Here is a 14,067-nt window from a genome sequence, read left to right as displayed (position 1 = left end):
CGATGAATCATGTGACGCGTGCACAGAGGAGTAGGCAATATGGTGGATTATCTGCAATGTGTATTTCATGCGCATTAAACTTTGCGATGTTTCCAGGGTTGTTCTATGTTAAACCACAACTATTTTGTGGATAAAGTCATGATGTGAACGAATTCATTTTATTTATTTAACTGCTGTGGGCATGGTGAAGACCGGCTTTAAGGTTAAAGGGATCCTCTGCCACATGGTATGCAGCCACAGTGTGGCCAGCCGTTCCTCATCAAGCATTTAATTGGAGTGCTTGCCCAACTGCTTAAACCATTTGCCAAGTGCCCTACAGTCGATAGCGTACCGCGCTACGTCATTATGACCAAATTGTTCACTCACTGTGGAAACTTTTGCCATGCCACATCATCCAGAGCGAGAGTGGTTTGTGCTCCGCCATCCTGGGAGAGAGTGGTTCGTGCTCCACCATCCTGATGAGAGTGGTTCGTGCTCCACCATCCTGAACGAGAGTGGTTCGTGCTTCACCATCCTGAGCGAGAGTGGTTCGTGCTCCACTATCCTGAGAGAGAGTGGTTCGTGCTCCACTATCCCGAGCGAGAGTGGTTCGTGCTCCACCATCCCGAGCGAGAGTAGTTCGTGCTCCACCATCCTGAGTGAGAGTGGTTCATGCTCCGCCATCCTGAGCGAGAGTGGTTCGTGCTCCGCCATCCTGAGCGAGAGTGGTTCGTGCTCCGCCATCCTGAGCGAGAGTGGTTCGTGCTCCGCCATCCTGAGCGAGAGTGGTTCGTGCTCCGCCATCCTGAGCGAGAGTGGTTCGTGCTCCGCCATCTTGAGCGAGAATGGTTAGTGCTCCACCATCCTGAGCGAGTGGTTCGTGCTCCACCATCCTGAGCGAGAGTGGTTCGTGCTCCGCCATCCTGAGCGAGAGTGGTTCGTGCTCCGCCATCCTGAGCGAGAGTGGTTCGTGCTCCGCCATCCTGAGTAAGAGTGGTTCGTGCCCCGCAATCCTGAGCGAGTGGTTTGTGCCCCGCAATCCTGAGCGAGTGGTTTGTGCCCCGCAATCCTGAGCGAGTAGTTCGTGCCCACCCATCCTGATCGAGTGGTTCATGCTCCGCTATCCTGAGCGAATGGTTCGTGCTCCGCCATCCTGAGCGAGAGTGGTTCGTGCTTCGCCATCCTGAGCGAGTGGTTCGTGCTCCTCCATCCTGAGCAAGTTGTTTGTGCCTTGTCATTATGAGCGAGTTGTTTTCCATTTTTTTCCCACCCTCACACACAGCTATTTATAAAGATTAATGTTTGTGAGCATATCCCTGAAATATCTGTATAAATGCAACGTTGTTTTTTGGTGAAAGCAACACATGGTGTTTGGGATGTATACAGTACGTACTACAGTCGGTAATCACGCTGGCTCCAACATGCTGATTCCCCAAAATTGCCGATATTGGCAAATCACTAATGTGTGTGTGTGTGTGTGTGTGTGTGTGTGTGTGTGTGTGTGTGTGTGTGTGTGTGTGTGTGTGTGTGTGTGATTGTTTGTTGTTCATAAAGTGGCTGTCACACCTTGACGTTTTAGCCAGTGTATGGCAAGGTCTCAAAATGTATATAAAACGCTGACGTACGCTGAACTATTTATGTTTTTTTTAAGTTTTGGGAGTATAATAACGTGTTGGAAATATGTATAACGTATTAGTAACGTACACAGAACGTTTCAATCACATATAGATAACTTATACCAACGAATGCTGAGCGTGTTGTCGGCGTTCACAACCTATGCCCAACGATAGTCTAACTTATGCATAGCGCGGCAGCGTATCGCCGACGATCACGTGGCATAGGCTATTCATAGGCTGCGGCTCGACGATTCAAATCATAACCGCACTAGACATCGAAGTGTGAAGCCGCTGTCACACTTTGACATTTTAGCCAACGTATGCCGACGTATGAAAAATTTGCCGAACCAAGCTGGCACACGTCGAATACGCTATGGCTAAGTTTTGTATACGTTGAGCACGCTGGCATACGTCATAGTACGCTGGCATACGTCGTCATACGCCGAGTATTTCGAGAAATTTTCAGCATGTTGAAAATTTATCGACGTACTCGGCGTATGACACACGTTCGGCATACGCTGGCCATAAGTTGTAGGCACGCTACGCGATTGTTGACACACGTTGACACACGTTACTTGTACGTTACTCATAAGTCGAAACACGTCGAGGTAATGGTTAGCGTCAGTGTTCCAGACTCCCTGGTTTTTTTTTCTTCTTCGGTATGACGGTGATGTTAACACTTCGATTTCTAGTGCAGTTACGATTTAAATCGTTGAGCGGCAGCCTATTAATTATATTTTATTTTAACCGCACTAGAAATCGAAGTGTCAACATCACCGTCATACCGAAGAAAAAAAACAAAAAAAACCACAGAGTCTGGAACACTGACGCTAACCATTACCATTGACGTGTTTTGACTTATGAGTAACTTACAAGTAACGTGTGTGGACGTGTGTCAACGATCGCGTATCGTGCCTACAACTTATGGCCAGTGTTATGCGGAACGTGTGATTCATACGCTGGCATACGTCAAAAAATTTAAAGCATGGAAAATTTGTCTAACAGCTCGGCGTACTACGACGAATGCCAGCATACTACGACGTATGCCAGCATACTACGACGTATGCCAGCATGCTCTTAACGTTTACAAACTTACCCATAATGTATTCGACGTGTGCCAGTGTTTTAGCCAAATTTTTCATACGACAGGCATACGCTGGCTAAATCGTCAAGGTGTGACAGGGCCTTTTAGCATAACATATTCTATCTACGGACTCCCCATCCCAACCGCTCTCCCTCTTTGTCCCATTTTAGCTCTCCCCCCCTCCTAATACAGTGCAGCACCCTTCTACCACACCTGTCGCTCTCTGTCTCTGTCTCTCTGTATCTGAACAGTGTTTGTCTCTGGATACATTAGGGTGGTGTTTGTCTCCGGATGCGTTCGGGCGTTGTTTGTCTCCGGATGCGTTGGGTTGGTGTTTGTCTCCAGATGTGTTGGAGCAGTGTTTGTCTCCGGATGCATGAGGGCGTTGTTTGTCTCCAGACGCGTTGGGGTGGTGTTTGTCTCCAGACACGTTGGGGCGGTGTTTGTCTCCAGATGCGTTAGGGCGGTGTTTGTCTCCGGATGCGTTGGGATGGTGTTTGTCTCCGGATGCGTTAGGGCGGTTTGTCTCCAGATGCGTTGGGGTGGTGTTTATCTCCGGATGCGTTGGGGTGGTGTTCGTCTCCAGATGCGTTGGGGTGGTGTTTGTCTCCGGATGCGTTAGGGCGTTGTTTGTCTCCGGATGCGTTGGGACGTTGTTTGTCTCGGATGTGTTGGGCTTGGCTCTTGACACATCCGCATTTTAATAATAATGCTTTAAAATACACTGATTACAGGATGAAGAGGTTTTTTTTCTAGGTTTTAATGTTAATAATAATGATGCTTTATAAATGTAATCATAGTAATAATAATAATTATATTAATAACAGTAATACCGATAGTCATCAAATAAAAATATGTCCTGATGATGATAATGACGAGATACTAAACTGATTACCAAAAATGTTTTCAAGAAAATATGATTTATAATTCTTTCTGCTGAAGATACCAAGACATGAACCAAGTTGAATATGTGGTATTTACAAAGTGTAGCCCTGAGAGATATTTTATCAATTTCTCTTAATAGCGCACACACACACACACACACACACACACACACACACACACACACACACACACACACACACACACACACACACACACACACACACACACACACACACACACACACACACACACACACACACACACACTAAATGCTGTGGATGACTGGTAAATTTTACAAATTTACATGAAGATAAGTCATGATGTATGAAAATTATTTAATTCCCCACTCCACTTTCTCAGCATCCTGCGTGAGTATGATGGATAAAATAAAATGAAATTAAAAAAAAAAAAATCAAGCAATTGCTCCAAATAACTACAAATGAAAAACAACTTCCTGACAGTTTTCTTGTACATTACAGAGCGGCAAACATCTTAATTAATAAACATTCACAGCATGGATTATAATCTCCTAATGTAAGACCCAAAAGCTGGCCAAATTAATAGGACAGAGCTGTTGCAAGGTCCTATTTGAAGGCAGCAATATAAATCGTTGGATAAATCATTTTAAATTCTCCACATCCACGTATACTCACGCCGAATGCATCTAGAAAACTTTCCACAACAGGTGCCTTTTCCTCTTTTGGGATCTGCGTCGTTTTTTTCAGGGATGTCATCATACCCTCGGTTGTAATCTGCAGCACCCAAGTGTAGACCAGCACCCTCTTTCATCTCCTGGTTCTCAACGGGTTTTTCAAGATCATTCTCAATGTTCTCATAATGGGCTGAAGCCGACTCCATTTTGGGCATGTCAGCGGCATCAGGATTTTCATACTCGGCTTCCGCATCAACAGATGTTTGTGGTTCTGATTCAGACGTTTGGTTATTTTCGTTCTTGCCCTTGGACTTCTTGAAGCGCTTCATAGCTATTTATTTTACTCTTAAGCGACTTGGTCAATAAGATTAAAGTTAACCTCTGGTACAAGAAAACCGTATGAATGAATGATGAAGACGCGCTTCGTGGCCGATGAAAAACCCGAGTTACACGACTTCACCACGCATGTGTGAGTCTGTTCTAGGGAGAAAAAAACAGATTGTTTTCACGTTGAGGTTTTCATCATGGTAAGCCCAGCCCACAAGAGCGTCTTTGCAGACAGGGTGATGGATGAGCCGGAGGTTGGGCATTGGTGGGAGATGAGGTATGGAAATGACCTGAGACGCTGATTGGTGCGAGTTTAGGTGTGGAAACGAAGAGTCGTGGATGCAGGAAAAAATGGAAATAAAAGTGGGATCGGTGTGCTCAGAATAATACGAATAAATAACATTTATTTTATAATTGCAAAGAGGTGCACTCGCGTACCTGGATGTTTCATAACCTTCATGGAATTGTCCTTCCAGTGGGAATGTTATTTAATTGGTGTATACATTTTTGACTGGGATTCAATTTCTGAAAATAAACCTTTGTTCTACACGAGGGTCTGCAGATGCAGATGGGTGATCACTCGAGGTTGTGATGGGCAGCACAATTGAAGCGAGAGAGCCAAGACAACAGACACAGGGAGACAATTCCACAATCGTCACAATAAGAGGTTGATCGCATGTGGGTAGACAAGCAGCACAGTCTTTGGGAGGGTTTGTAGGCAAGGTCTTTCACTTGACATCCTGGCTATCAAGCGATTGAGTCTCTAAATTCAAAAGTGAGTTAATCAAGAAAGCTAAAATGCTCACGTCTTCTGTTGAATGCATGAATTAAACAACAGCGAAGTTTAACGAGGGATCAGTAGGATATAGTGGACGGGAATGTGAAGCAGCTGTCCTGCATTCTACTCGTAACAACTTGAGAACAATAATGATGCCATGTAATTATCTCTTGATAATAGTAAGCCATTGTGTGTTGGTACTCTATAGACAATTTCAAAATTTCTAGCCTCTCTATGTACTGCTTCGACAGCACCCTGTAATGGAATGGCAACCTGTCCAGGCTTGTTGCTGTGGAAACGTCTATGATGTAGTCGCAGGTATCTCTAATTTCACCCAGCACTGCACCAGCAGCACAGTCACACTCCCAAGCAATGATGGCACCAGGGGGCATGTGTTCACTGAGAAGAAGAAGAAGATATCTCCCAGAGGGATGTGAAATAAATTACTATTATGAAGGTTTGATGACAGTCGTAATGCAGCCCAATTTTTCCAAATTTCCAGAATTATCATCATTATTGATGTTGACATTTACAGAGCAAATAACCACATGACCAGACCAGTCTCACCAGTTACAGAATGAAATTTAATATCGTCATGGAATATTCAATAAGCATAGCCAGATGTTTCACACAAAATAATTTATAAACAGGATCAATTTTTAAAATTTTAACGTCACATTATTATTATTAAACCACAATCTTGTTAAAGCCAATTGAGGAGGTTACAATACTTTGGATGACATGTTCAGCCTTCTCTATAATGTACGTTTGAATGTACTTGTGCATGGCTGGAAGTCATGTGATGTTAATTTTAAAATATCATGAATTCTGGGTTTTCTGCCGAACACTGTCTTCAAGTCAACCAAACTTCCTTGATTGGCATTCACAGGACTTGTCAACCAGCTCCACAGTGTTTTTTGTACACCTAGTCAAGGCTCGTGGAGGAGCTTGAACACAGAAAGGACCAGGACGTAACAGAACTAAAAGAGTTGAAGGAATGGTCAGAATGTTTTTCAGGTGAGTCATATTTGTAATGATGAATACTTTAATTTGAACCTGAAATATCAAGATCACCAAATGTTTAAAAAAATATTTTATTTGGGATAAAAATGGAACTGAAAAAAATGTATGCATTGAAAATGCTACATGATTGTGGAAGTCTTTTTTTTCATCAAAAATTTCATTTTTCAATACAATGGATGTGCTGTTAATTAAATTTTGGAAGAGCCTTCTGGAGAGGGTTCAATTGCTCTCTTCCCTGAAGGGATGCAAGCAGGTGTTTCGACATCATCTACTCCACCCCATCCCTACCTGCATTATTCTCTACCCTAATTAATCCTACCTAACACAACCCTCTTACTTCCAGGCTACTGTTTCCTCCCCTCCTCACTCTCCCTCTTCTTTTCCTATTCGTTAATTCCCTTGCTTGTTTTTCTCAACAGTGGTCCCACCACTACTGTCAGCATGTTCTTTTTACCCAATGTCACATAACTCTTCCATCTTGTATAGAATGAAGTACAGTGAGACTATATTCAAAAGTTAAATTTCTTTAATTTCAGTTTTATTTCCTTTACCAATCCATTACAAGAACTTTTTGATCATCTTCCATAATAATATGACACTATATATCATGTTTGAGGTTTATCATGTGTGAAGTAGTGACTGATTGTATGAATTAAAACGAAGGTTCATTATTTGAACCAGACTTGGTGGTGTCATGGTTAAAGTGTCCACTCCAAGTCTGGGAGGTCAGCGGTTCAAACTCTGGCCGATTCATATCGAAAACTTTAAAAATGGTACGTGCTGTTTCCTTTCTTGACGCTCAGCATTTGAAGGGATAGAGCATGGACAAACAACCATGGGTTGGCATCCATGGGGAAGAGGAAATTCCTTCGAAGGAAAAGCCCCGCTGAGTATGGTGAGAAAAATGGCACCATTATTGTGGGGTTGCTGGTACCCAGAGTCCCTTGGGAAGTGATATGGCACTTCCCCCAACCTCAATGGCTGTGTTTGTCTGATCTAACAGTCGTGTGTGTGTGTGTGTGTGCTCCACTACAACCCTTAGATTCTGTGAGAAAAAAAAGCTGAAATTTGTGAAGTAACAAAATAGCATTTATAGCCTTAAAAGTGTACTTAAAAAAAAAACCCATTAAATATTCTTCATATAATAAGTAGGCATCGTTACGTGAAATGAGGTCTTTCCAATACACAAAGTATGTCTTCATTGTTTAGGTTTATATTTATTGGACATTGAAAGGGAAGGTTCTGATGTCGTGTGTAACGCCGGCCTACCTTTACAGTCTGGAGATGGTGGCACTGACAGAAACAATAAAAGAGGCTGCCGGTCTGCGAGAACGAGATCAGGAGGAATTATGGGAGTGAAGAAGGTGGATATAAGGAGGATAGATGGAGTGAGGGATGAGATTAGTGTGCAAGTAAGCTTGATGGCGAGATTGGTAAAAAGCCGGCTGAAGTGGACTGGTCACATGGTGCGGATGGAAGAAAGAATGACAAAGAGTGGAAAGGTTAGGGAGCGAGGTTGAAGGAAAAGAGGTAGAACGTGATTGAGATGGGAGGATTGTGGGAGGGATATCAATAAGGTGGGGGTGGTTGGAGAGTGGAGAGAGTTGGATGGGGAGAGAGGGATGTGGAGGAGTATTGTGGTCAACACAGTGCAGAAGGTTCATACCATAGGACCTCACCCCCTGTAAAATGAATAGTAGAATATTTATTGGACAAAGTTGGGGTTATTTGAGCTTATACATGTAAAATCATTTTCATTTGTTCTCTTTAATAGTGTTTTCTCATTTCAATATAATAGTTTCTTTTCCAAGCCAGAGTGGTGACGTGTGACTCAATAATAAATACTGCACAGTAACACTGAATGGGTTTCTAACATGGATGTATTATAGAAACTTTAAACAGGTGCTGGTGATAGATCAGAGCAGTTGCAGGATTCTGCTCCAGGTGGAATCGTGGTTCAAAAGATGATAGTCCAAACATGGGTTTGTGTTTTGACTTTACAAACTGTGGTTGAAATATTTAGTGTTATTAAGTATAACTGTGCGATAGGAAGAAGCTCATGGAGTAGTAAAAATGTGCTACATTCAGATCAGGAGGAACGATGAACATACGAGGGTTCTAGAATGTGTGTCTCAACCTGCTGCCAAAGCGCCGCATGCACAGCCTCGAGGACAATTCAGAAAATGAGTGCGATTTTTGTGGCTGGTGAGAGGAAAGAAAGAATCGTTGAGTGGGATGATGTTTGGTAGGGAGGTGAGAATTGTGAGGTTTATCAGTGATCAGTACTGGAACCATTATTATTTATAATTTGCATTAATTATTGATATTTGCACAATGAGGTTAAGAGCCGGCTTTCCAAATTCAGCATAGAGGGAGGAGATTGATTCCAGGGCTAACTAGACTAAGCTATGATGAGCAGCTGAAGTAAACAGGAAATTATACATTAGAAAGGAAGCAATTACAAAGGATATCTGATAGAGATGTTTAAGATAATGATAGGTTGTTTTTAGCAGAATTGAGAGTGAAAGTACTAGGGTCCACAGTCTTTCAGATGTAAAACGAAATTACACAGATACCTACAAGCATTGCATGGAGATACAGTACATGACATTGGCAGGAGTGGTCGGTAGCTTAGGTATGGATAGCTGATTGCATGTATGGGTAGTAATTGTGATGCCAATAAGGACGGTCTCATAAAAAGGTGACTGTGCTGTCAGTCAGTATTTGTTCATTCCTCACCATACAAACGTCTTCACCCACCCACAACCTCCCTAAAAGTATTGATGCAGTTCTGCGAAGCCGGCACTCCCCCAAAGTAATGGCATCCAACATATAGCAATCCCTAGACAGTTATTTCATTAGTATTCGTTCAGTTAGTCCTTCCATTATGTCTCGTGGGTAAATGGGACAAGATGCGCTGTGTAGGGCTTTTAATTATGTTTTCAATCCCCCATTCTTTCACTTATTTTATTTACTTTTCACATACAAACCCCACCGTGCATGCATGCACACCAGACCAGTGATGCAACCGAAGGATCCGCAGGAGTAACGAATACCACCACAGCCTCATTTGCATAAGCGCGCCAGTAACCAACTGACGCCTCACATCAGACCGTCACGACGATGCAACAACGTTCACCAAAATCACCATAACGCCTTCTAAAAATCTCCACAACAACCTAAACCCGACCGCTTCACCACAAATGCCACAACTGCTACAAGCCACTTCGATCTCATCACCACAATCGCCTCAACTGCTCCCAACGCTTCATTGATTTTATGACAAACACAGCAGCACTTTCCCCACCTCACTACAACCATCGCAACTGCAATCAGCTCCCTGGACGCTCATGACAGTAATTGGAGATGCCAGGGAATGGGGAACTTAGTGCGTGCTTGTGAGTCAGAACACTTCGGGCATGCAGCGTAAAGTGTGAGTGTGCGCTGGAACTCATTCAGCGATGACTGGGTAGCTCTGGCGCTCCGCTAACAGCGTTCAAGTGGAGTCCAGCGCACTTTTGTAGCTGGAGAGCGCTCCCAAAAACCCACAACCCATGTACATCAAGGAGCTCCATTGCATAGCTGAGTTTCAGAACGACTGAGGCCATTTTTGACTCTGGAGCCTGGCGGGGTGGAGCTACTTCTTGGGATGGCGTCTACGCATCAATGGGGATGTGTGGAAATGCCAAAGGGGTCTTTTAATCTGATTTCTCGCTCCTCCTTCACCCATGGCTCTATAAAGAGAGAGCAAATCAGGGTCGTGAGAGTCTTTCTGAGCTAAGCATCATCATTGTTGTGTTTTAGTCTTGCTGACCAAGAGCTGAGCCGAGAGGACAGTGTGAGAATGAGCCAAGTGAGCAGCGCCGGGTCATTGGCGCTCAGCTCCCACGGAATTCCGCAGTCATCATCATTAAACACATTTGCAGAATCTCTCACACACCTCGTTAAGCTATCTCTCATGCATCTTTCTCTCCCATCTGTTGTCTCGTGCACAGTGGATGCAGCACAGAAACAGCATACTCATTCAAACCACTTCACACTTCCTCTTCTGCATCACACTTGCATAATAATATTTGTACCTTACACTCACCCACCATAGATACCCCAGTTTTTTCCCTCCCCCCCTCCTAAGCGATTGGGTTGAATAGGTCCATTGACCACGCCAGGTACGAGGTTGCTTGCACCTCAACTGCTTCTCCTCTTTCTGGGCTATCTCTAATTTCCTCGGTGTGTGTCTGCTGGTGCCTGTAATATGTATAATTTAAGATTGTAGAAGTTTACATCGGTTTAGCTCTGCTCAATGTCCTCTTTTTGTTAATAATAATTGCATTTCTTTTGCTGCACCCATGAATCCTTGCTTTCCCCTTCTGTGCATACGTGTGAATAAAACCCTTTATTGTGCCGCATGACCTTTCCTCGCCCTGGCTTATAATAAATTGCAAATTAATGTATTGATCTGTCCATGTTCATCTTTTCCCCATTGGTCCAGCATGGTCTGCACATTGGTTTATCCAGGAATTTCTACCCCATTAATTTGCTCTTGTTAGCCAGCGTACACTCAACGTACCGCTTGGCAGTAATCTGGATGTGCACAGAGGGCACAGGAACCCAACTGACTCGGCCATCCACATGTAAGGCATCACGCGAAGTAGTGGGACCCTGCCTGGATTGGCAGTGCCAATCACATTCATGGTCGCTGAGCAACCTGCTGGTGTATGGAGTTATCTGTGCCTGGTGCCCTCAAGACCAGGTCAGGTTTGGTATGGGAGAATGCACTGGAGCAGCGTGTCGCTGCATCCACTTTCCACCAGTACTTCAGGAGCCTCCATCTGGCCATTTACCGGGCAGATGCCTGGCCCATCCCCATCTCCTTGAGATGCCAATCAATCTGCTGCAACCACAAGGCCCATTGGCCTCCTCCACTCACGAGGCTCCCTCGCTGAGAGAATCTGGTAAGCAGGATCAGCATCAGGAAAACTACCCACATGGCCATATGGTTGCAGCTGATGCTCACTGACTATACAGGTAACAAATATCATCTGAGTTTCTCTCAGAACCACTCATTGGACACAAAGTCTGACCAGCGATAGCCAAGGATTCGCCAAAGAGACCTGGTACTGAAGGAGATATGTCTCCATCTCAGATCCCTGGTCAGAGTCCAAGTCTCACATCTGTAGAACAAGACTGGAAGCACAAAAGACCTGAAGACTCAGACTTTCGTTCTCCTGCACGGGTACCGACAGCATCACAACCCATGACCCAGTGAATTCACCACTCCCCAGGCCTGACCCAGACATCTATTAACATCTGGCTCACAGCCAGCTGAGACATGAATATCAATGGCAATGTCAGTGAATCTCTCCATAACCTCAACATCCTCATCACAAACAGGTACAGACAAGATAGCAGCATCCAAGATGTCATTGAAAGCCTGGATCTTAGTTTTGATCCAGAAAACACGTAATCCCACCAGCTTCGACTCCTCATTCAGAACCTCAAGGGGCCCCAAAAGGATATCCAGAGTCTCCGCAAAGATGACTGCATCGTCGGCGTAATTAAGGTCAGAAATCTTGACACTTCTAAATGATGTACTGCAGCTTGATCTCTCCAACATCCTCCCCAGAATCCAGTTGATCCAAGTGCAGAAAAGTGTGGGGGGCAGTACACACCTTGATGAATTCCAGTAACGCCTAGAAATAAGTCAGAGATGGAACCACCACATTTCACAGCACTCTCAGTATGAGAGTATAGTTCAGACATCAGATTGATCTGCTTTAGTGACACCCCACAAAAGACTGAGAATCCTCCAATGGGCATCCTGATTCACCGAATGGAACGCTTTACAGAGAACATTGGCTGCAAGCAGCTTCTGCCGAAACTCTCATCTGCGTTCGGTGAGAACCGAAAGAGCAAAGATACGCTCAATTGTTGACCTCTTTGGTGTAAAGCCTGATTGTTCTGGGCACTGGTGCTCAAGCAGATGATGGCGATCCCTATCAAAAATTATCTGAGCAAAGACCTTTCCTGGCACTGAGAACAGTGCCACCCTCCATAGTTGTTGAAGTCCTGGCAATCACCTTTCCCTTTCCAGAGAGGGACATCAATGCCCCTCTTCCAGTCAGTTGGGATGATGCCTGTGTTCCAAAGAAAGCACAGAACTGCATGTAACGACATGAGTATAGCATTTCCAGCAGCCTTGAGAAGTTCAGCATGGATGCCACAGATCCCAGGAGCTTTATGCCATTTGAACCGGTTCATCACAGCCTGTTTCCACAAACAAAGGTGGACTAAGTTGATTGGAGGGTCAGCAATAAGAATGGTGATACCCCTGACATCCAACTGAACAACTGGCAGGTCAGCTTTGTACAGCCACTAAAAGTAACCAGCATAGTGGGCCTTCACTTTGGACTCCTCTGCCAAGAGCCCACCACCCTCTGCTCCAACTGCAGTCCACCGAAGGATGGGTTTGGAGGAGCACAATGCACAAATTCCACTATAAGCAGGATGAGAATCACTTGACCACAGGTTTCAAGATATACCTTGCTGAACGGATGAATTCTCAAGAACCCTTCTTCCCCCTCCCCCCTCCCAAGGTGATGCTCTATCCCATCACAGATTCCTCGCACCTCACAGATAGGCCTCCTTGTCCACCCTCAGCGCACGCACAGTTTTACATCTCAACTCCCTAAACAGCTCAGCGATGCTATTAAGCCTGGCCCTGTGACTCTGGTCAATGGTATCCAGTGTCCCTGGAGAGACAAAATTATGCTTTTCCCTCTGATGAGTTATAAGATATCCACTGGAAACATCAAGGATGGTTGTCTTGAAGGCACTCCACAACTCTTTATGATTTGCCAAAACACCCAGACCAAGCCAGATTAGATCTGTGACTTGCTACATGTACCATGTAAACATATACGAATCTGTTTCATGGTCCAGTTGTCGGCGACTAAACCGTCTTCCCCACCAGGGTTTCTGGTGAGGAGGATGTATAGATATGGACACCCAGCAGGATTAAAAACAAAACCTGTCAAAGGGCGGAGGAGCTCCTTGTGAGCTGACGGCCATCCATTTCTAGTGCCAAACTGTGTCTGCGGATGTCCTCCAGCAGTTGGGTGACCTTTTTTTTTTTTAGGAGGTTGGTGGCAAGATTTGCACTCCGGCCACAGTAAAATACATCATTCTAAAAAAAACCAACAAATGATAAATCTGAAAACCCACTTCGTTGAAGTACTTCCTGTTCAGTTGCCCTCTGCAAGGCAGCTCACCGGATGACGGGATTGAGGCAAAGCCTTCAGAACCCCCATTCTTTGATTATAGGAGGTTTTATTTTTCACTTTCCTCACTCATATTATCAAATGTTTGTTCATCATCGCTACGAATCGATGTTTACATTGCTTTTGTAAGTGCTATAGTTTTCAAATTAGGAGGTTGGATTGATTTCATGCATTATATGATACTATTTTCCATGATGTACTCTCATAGACTAATTGAAGTATATCATCGAAATATTATTTTGGTTTTGAGGATCAGATATCATCCAGACTAAATAAGTGTTGAAATCTGTTGTGAAATCTGATAAGTAATTGAAAGAAATGAATCTTATAACTAAGCCGACATACCTATTTACTTTAAACAAGCAAGGTGATGCTCCCTTCTTCTCCATAGATACACAAGAAAATGTGAAAGTTTTCAAAGAATAAAACTTATAATTTTCTACTCT

General features: G+C 44.1%; 1 protein-coding gene across 1 annotated transcript in view; it reads right to left on the bottom strand.

Moving 5' to 3' along the window:
* The window catches only part of LOC147026479 (polycystin-2-like protein 1), a 76,318-nt gene extending 71,591 nt beyond the window's left edge, over window positions 1-4,727 (bottom strand). The window contains exon 1 of the mRNA XM_085881914.1: window positions 4,218-4,727. Within this exon, the coding sequence (XP_085738040.1) occupies window positions 4,218-4,545 (328 nt within the window). The 5' untranslated portion in view covers window positions 4,546-4,727. The remainder of the gene's footprint in view (window positions 1-4,217) is intronic.
* Window positions 4,728-14,067: the final 9,340 nt, after the last annotated feature.

The sequence above is a fragment of the Eptatretus burgeri genome, chromosome 5 (assembly GCF_056783735.1).
Source record: "Eptatretus burgeri isolate ZD-2024b chromosome 5, Ebu_testis_v1, whole genome shotgun sequence".
In the NCBI taxonomy this organism is placed as follows: Eukaryota; Metazoa; Chordata; class Myxini; order Myxiniformes; family Myxinidae; genus Eptatretus; species Eptatretus burgeri.
Note: the sequence above shows the minus strand (reverse complement) of the source record. Positions and strands in the feature narration are given on the sequence as shown.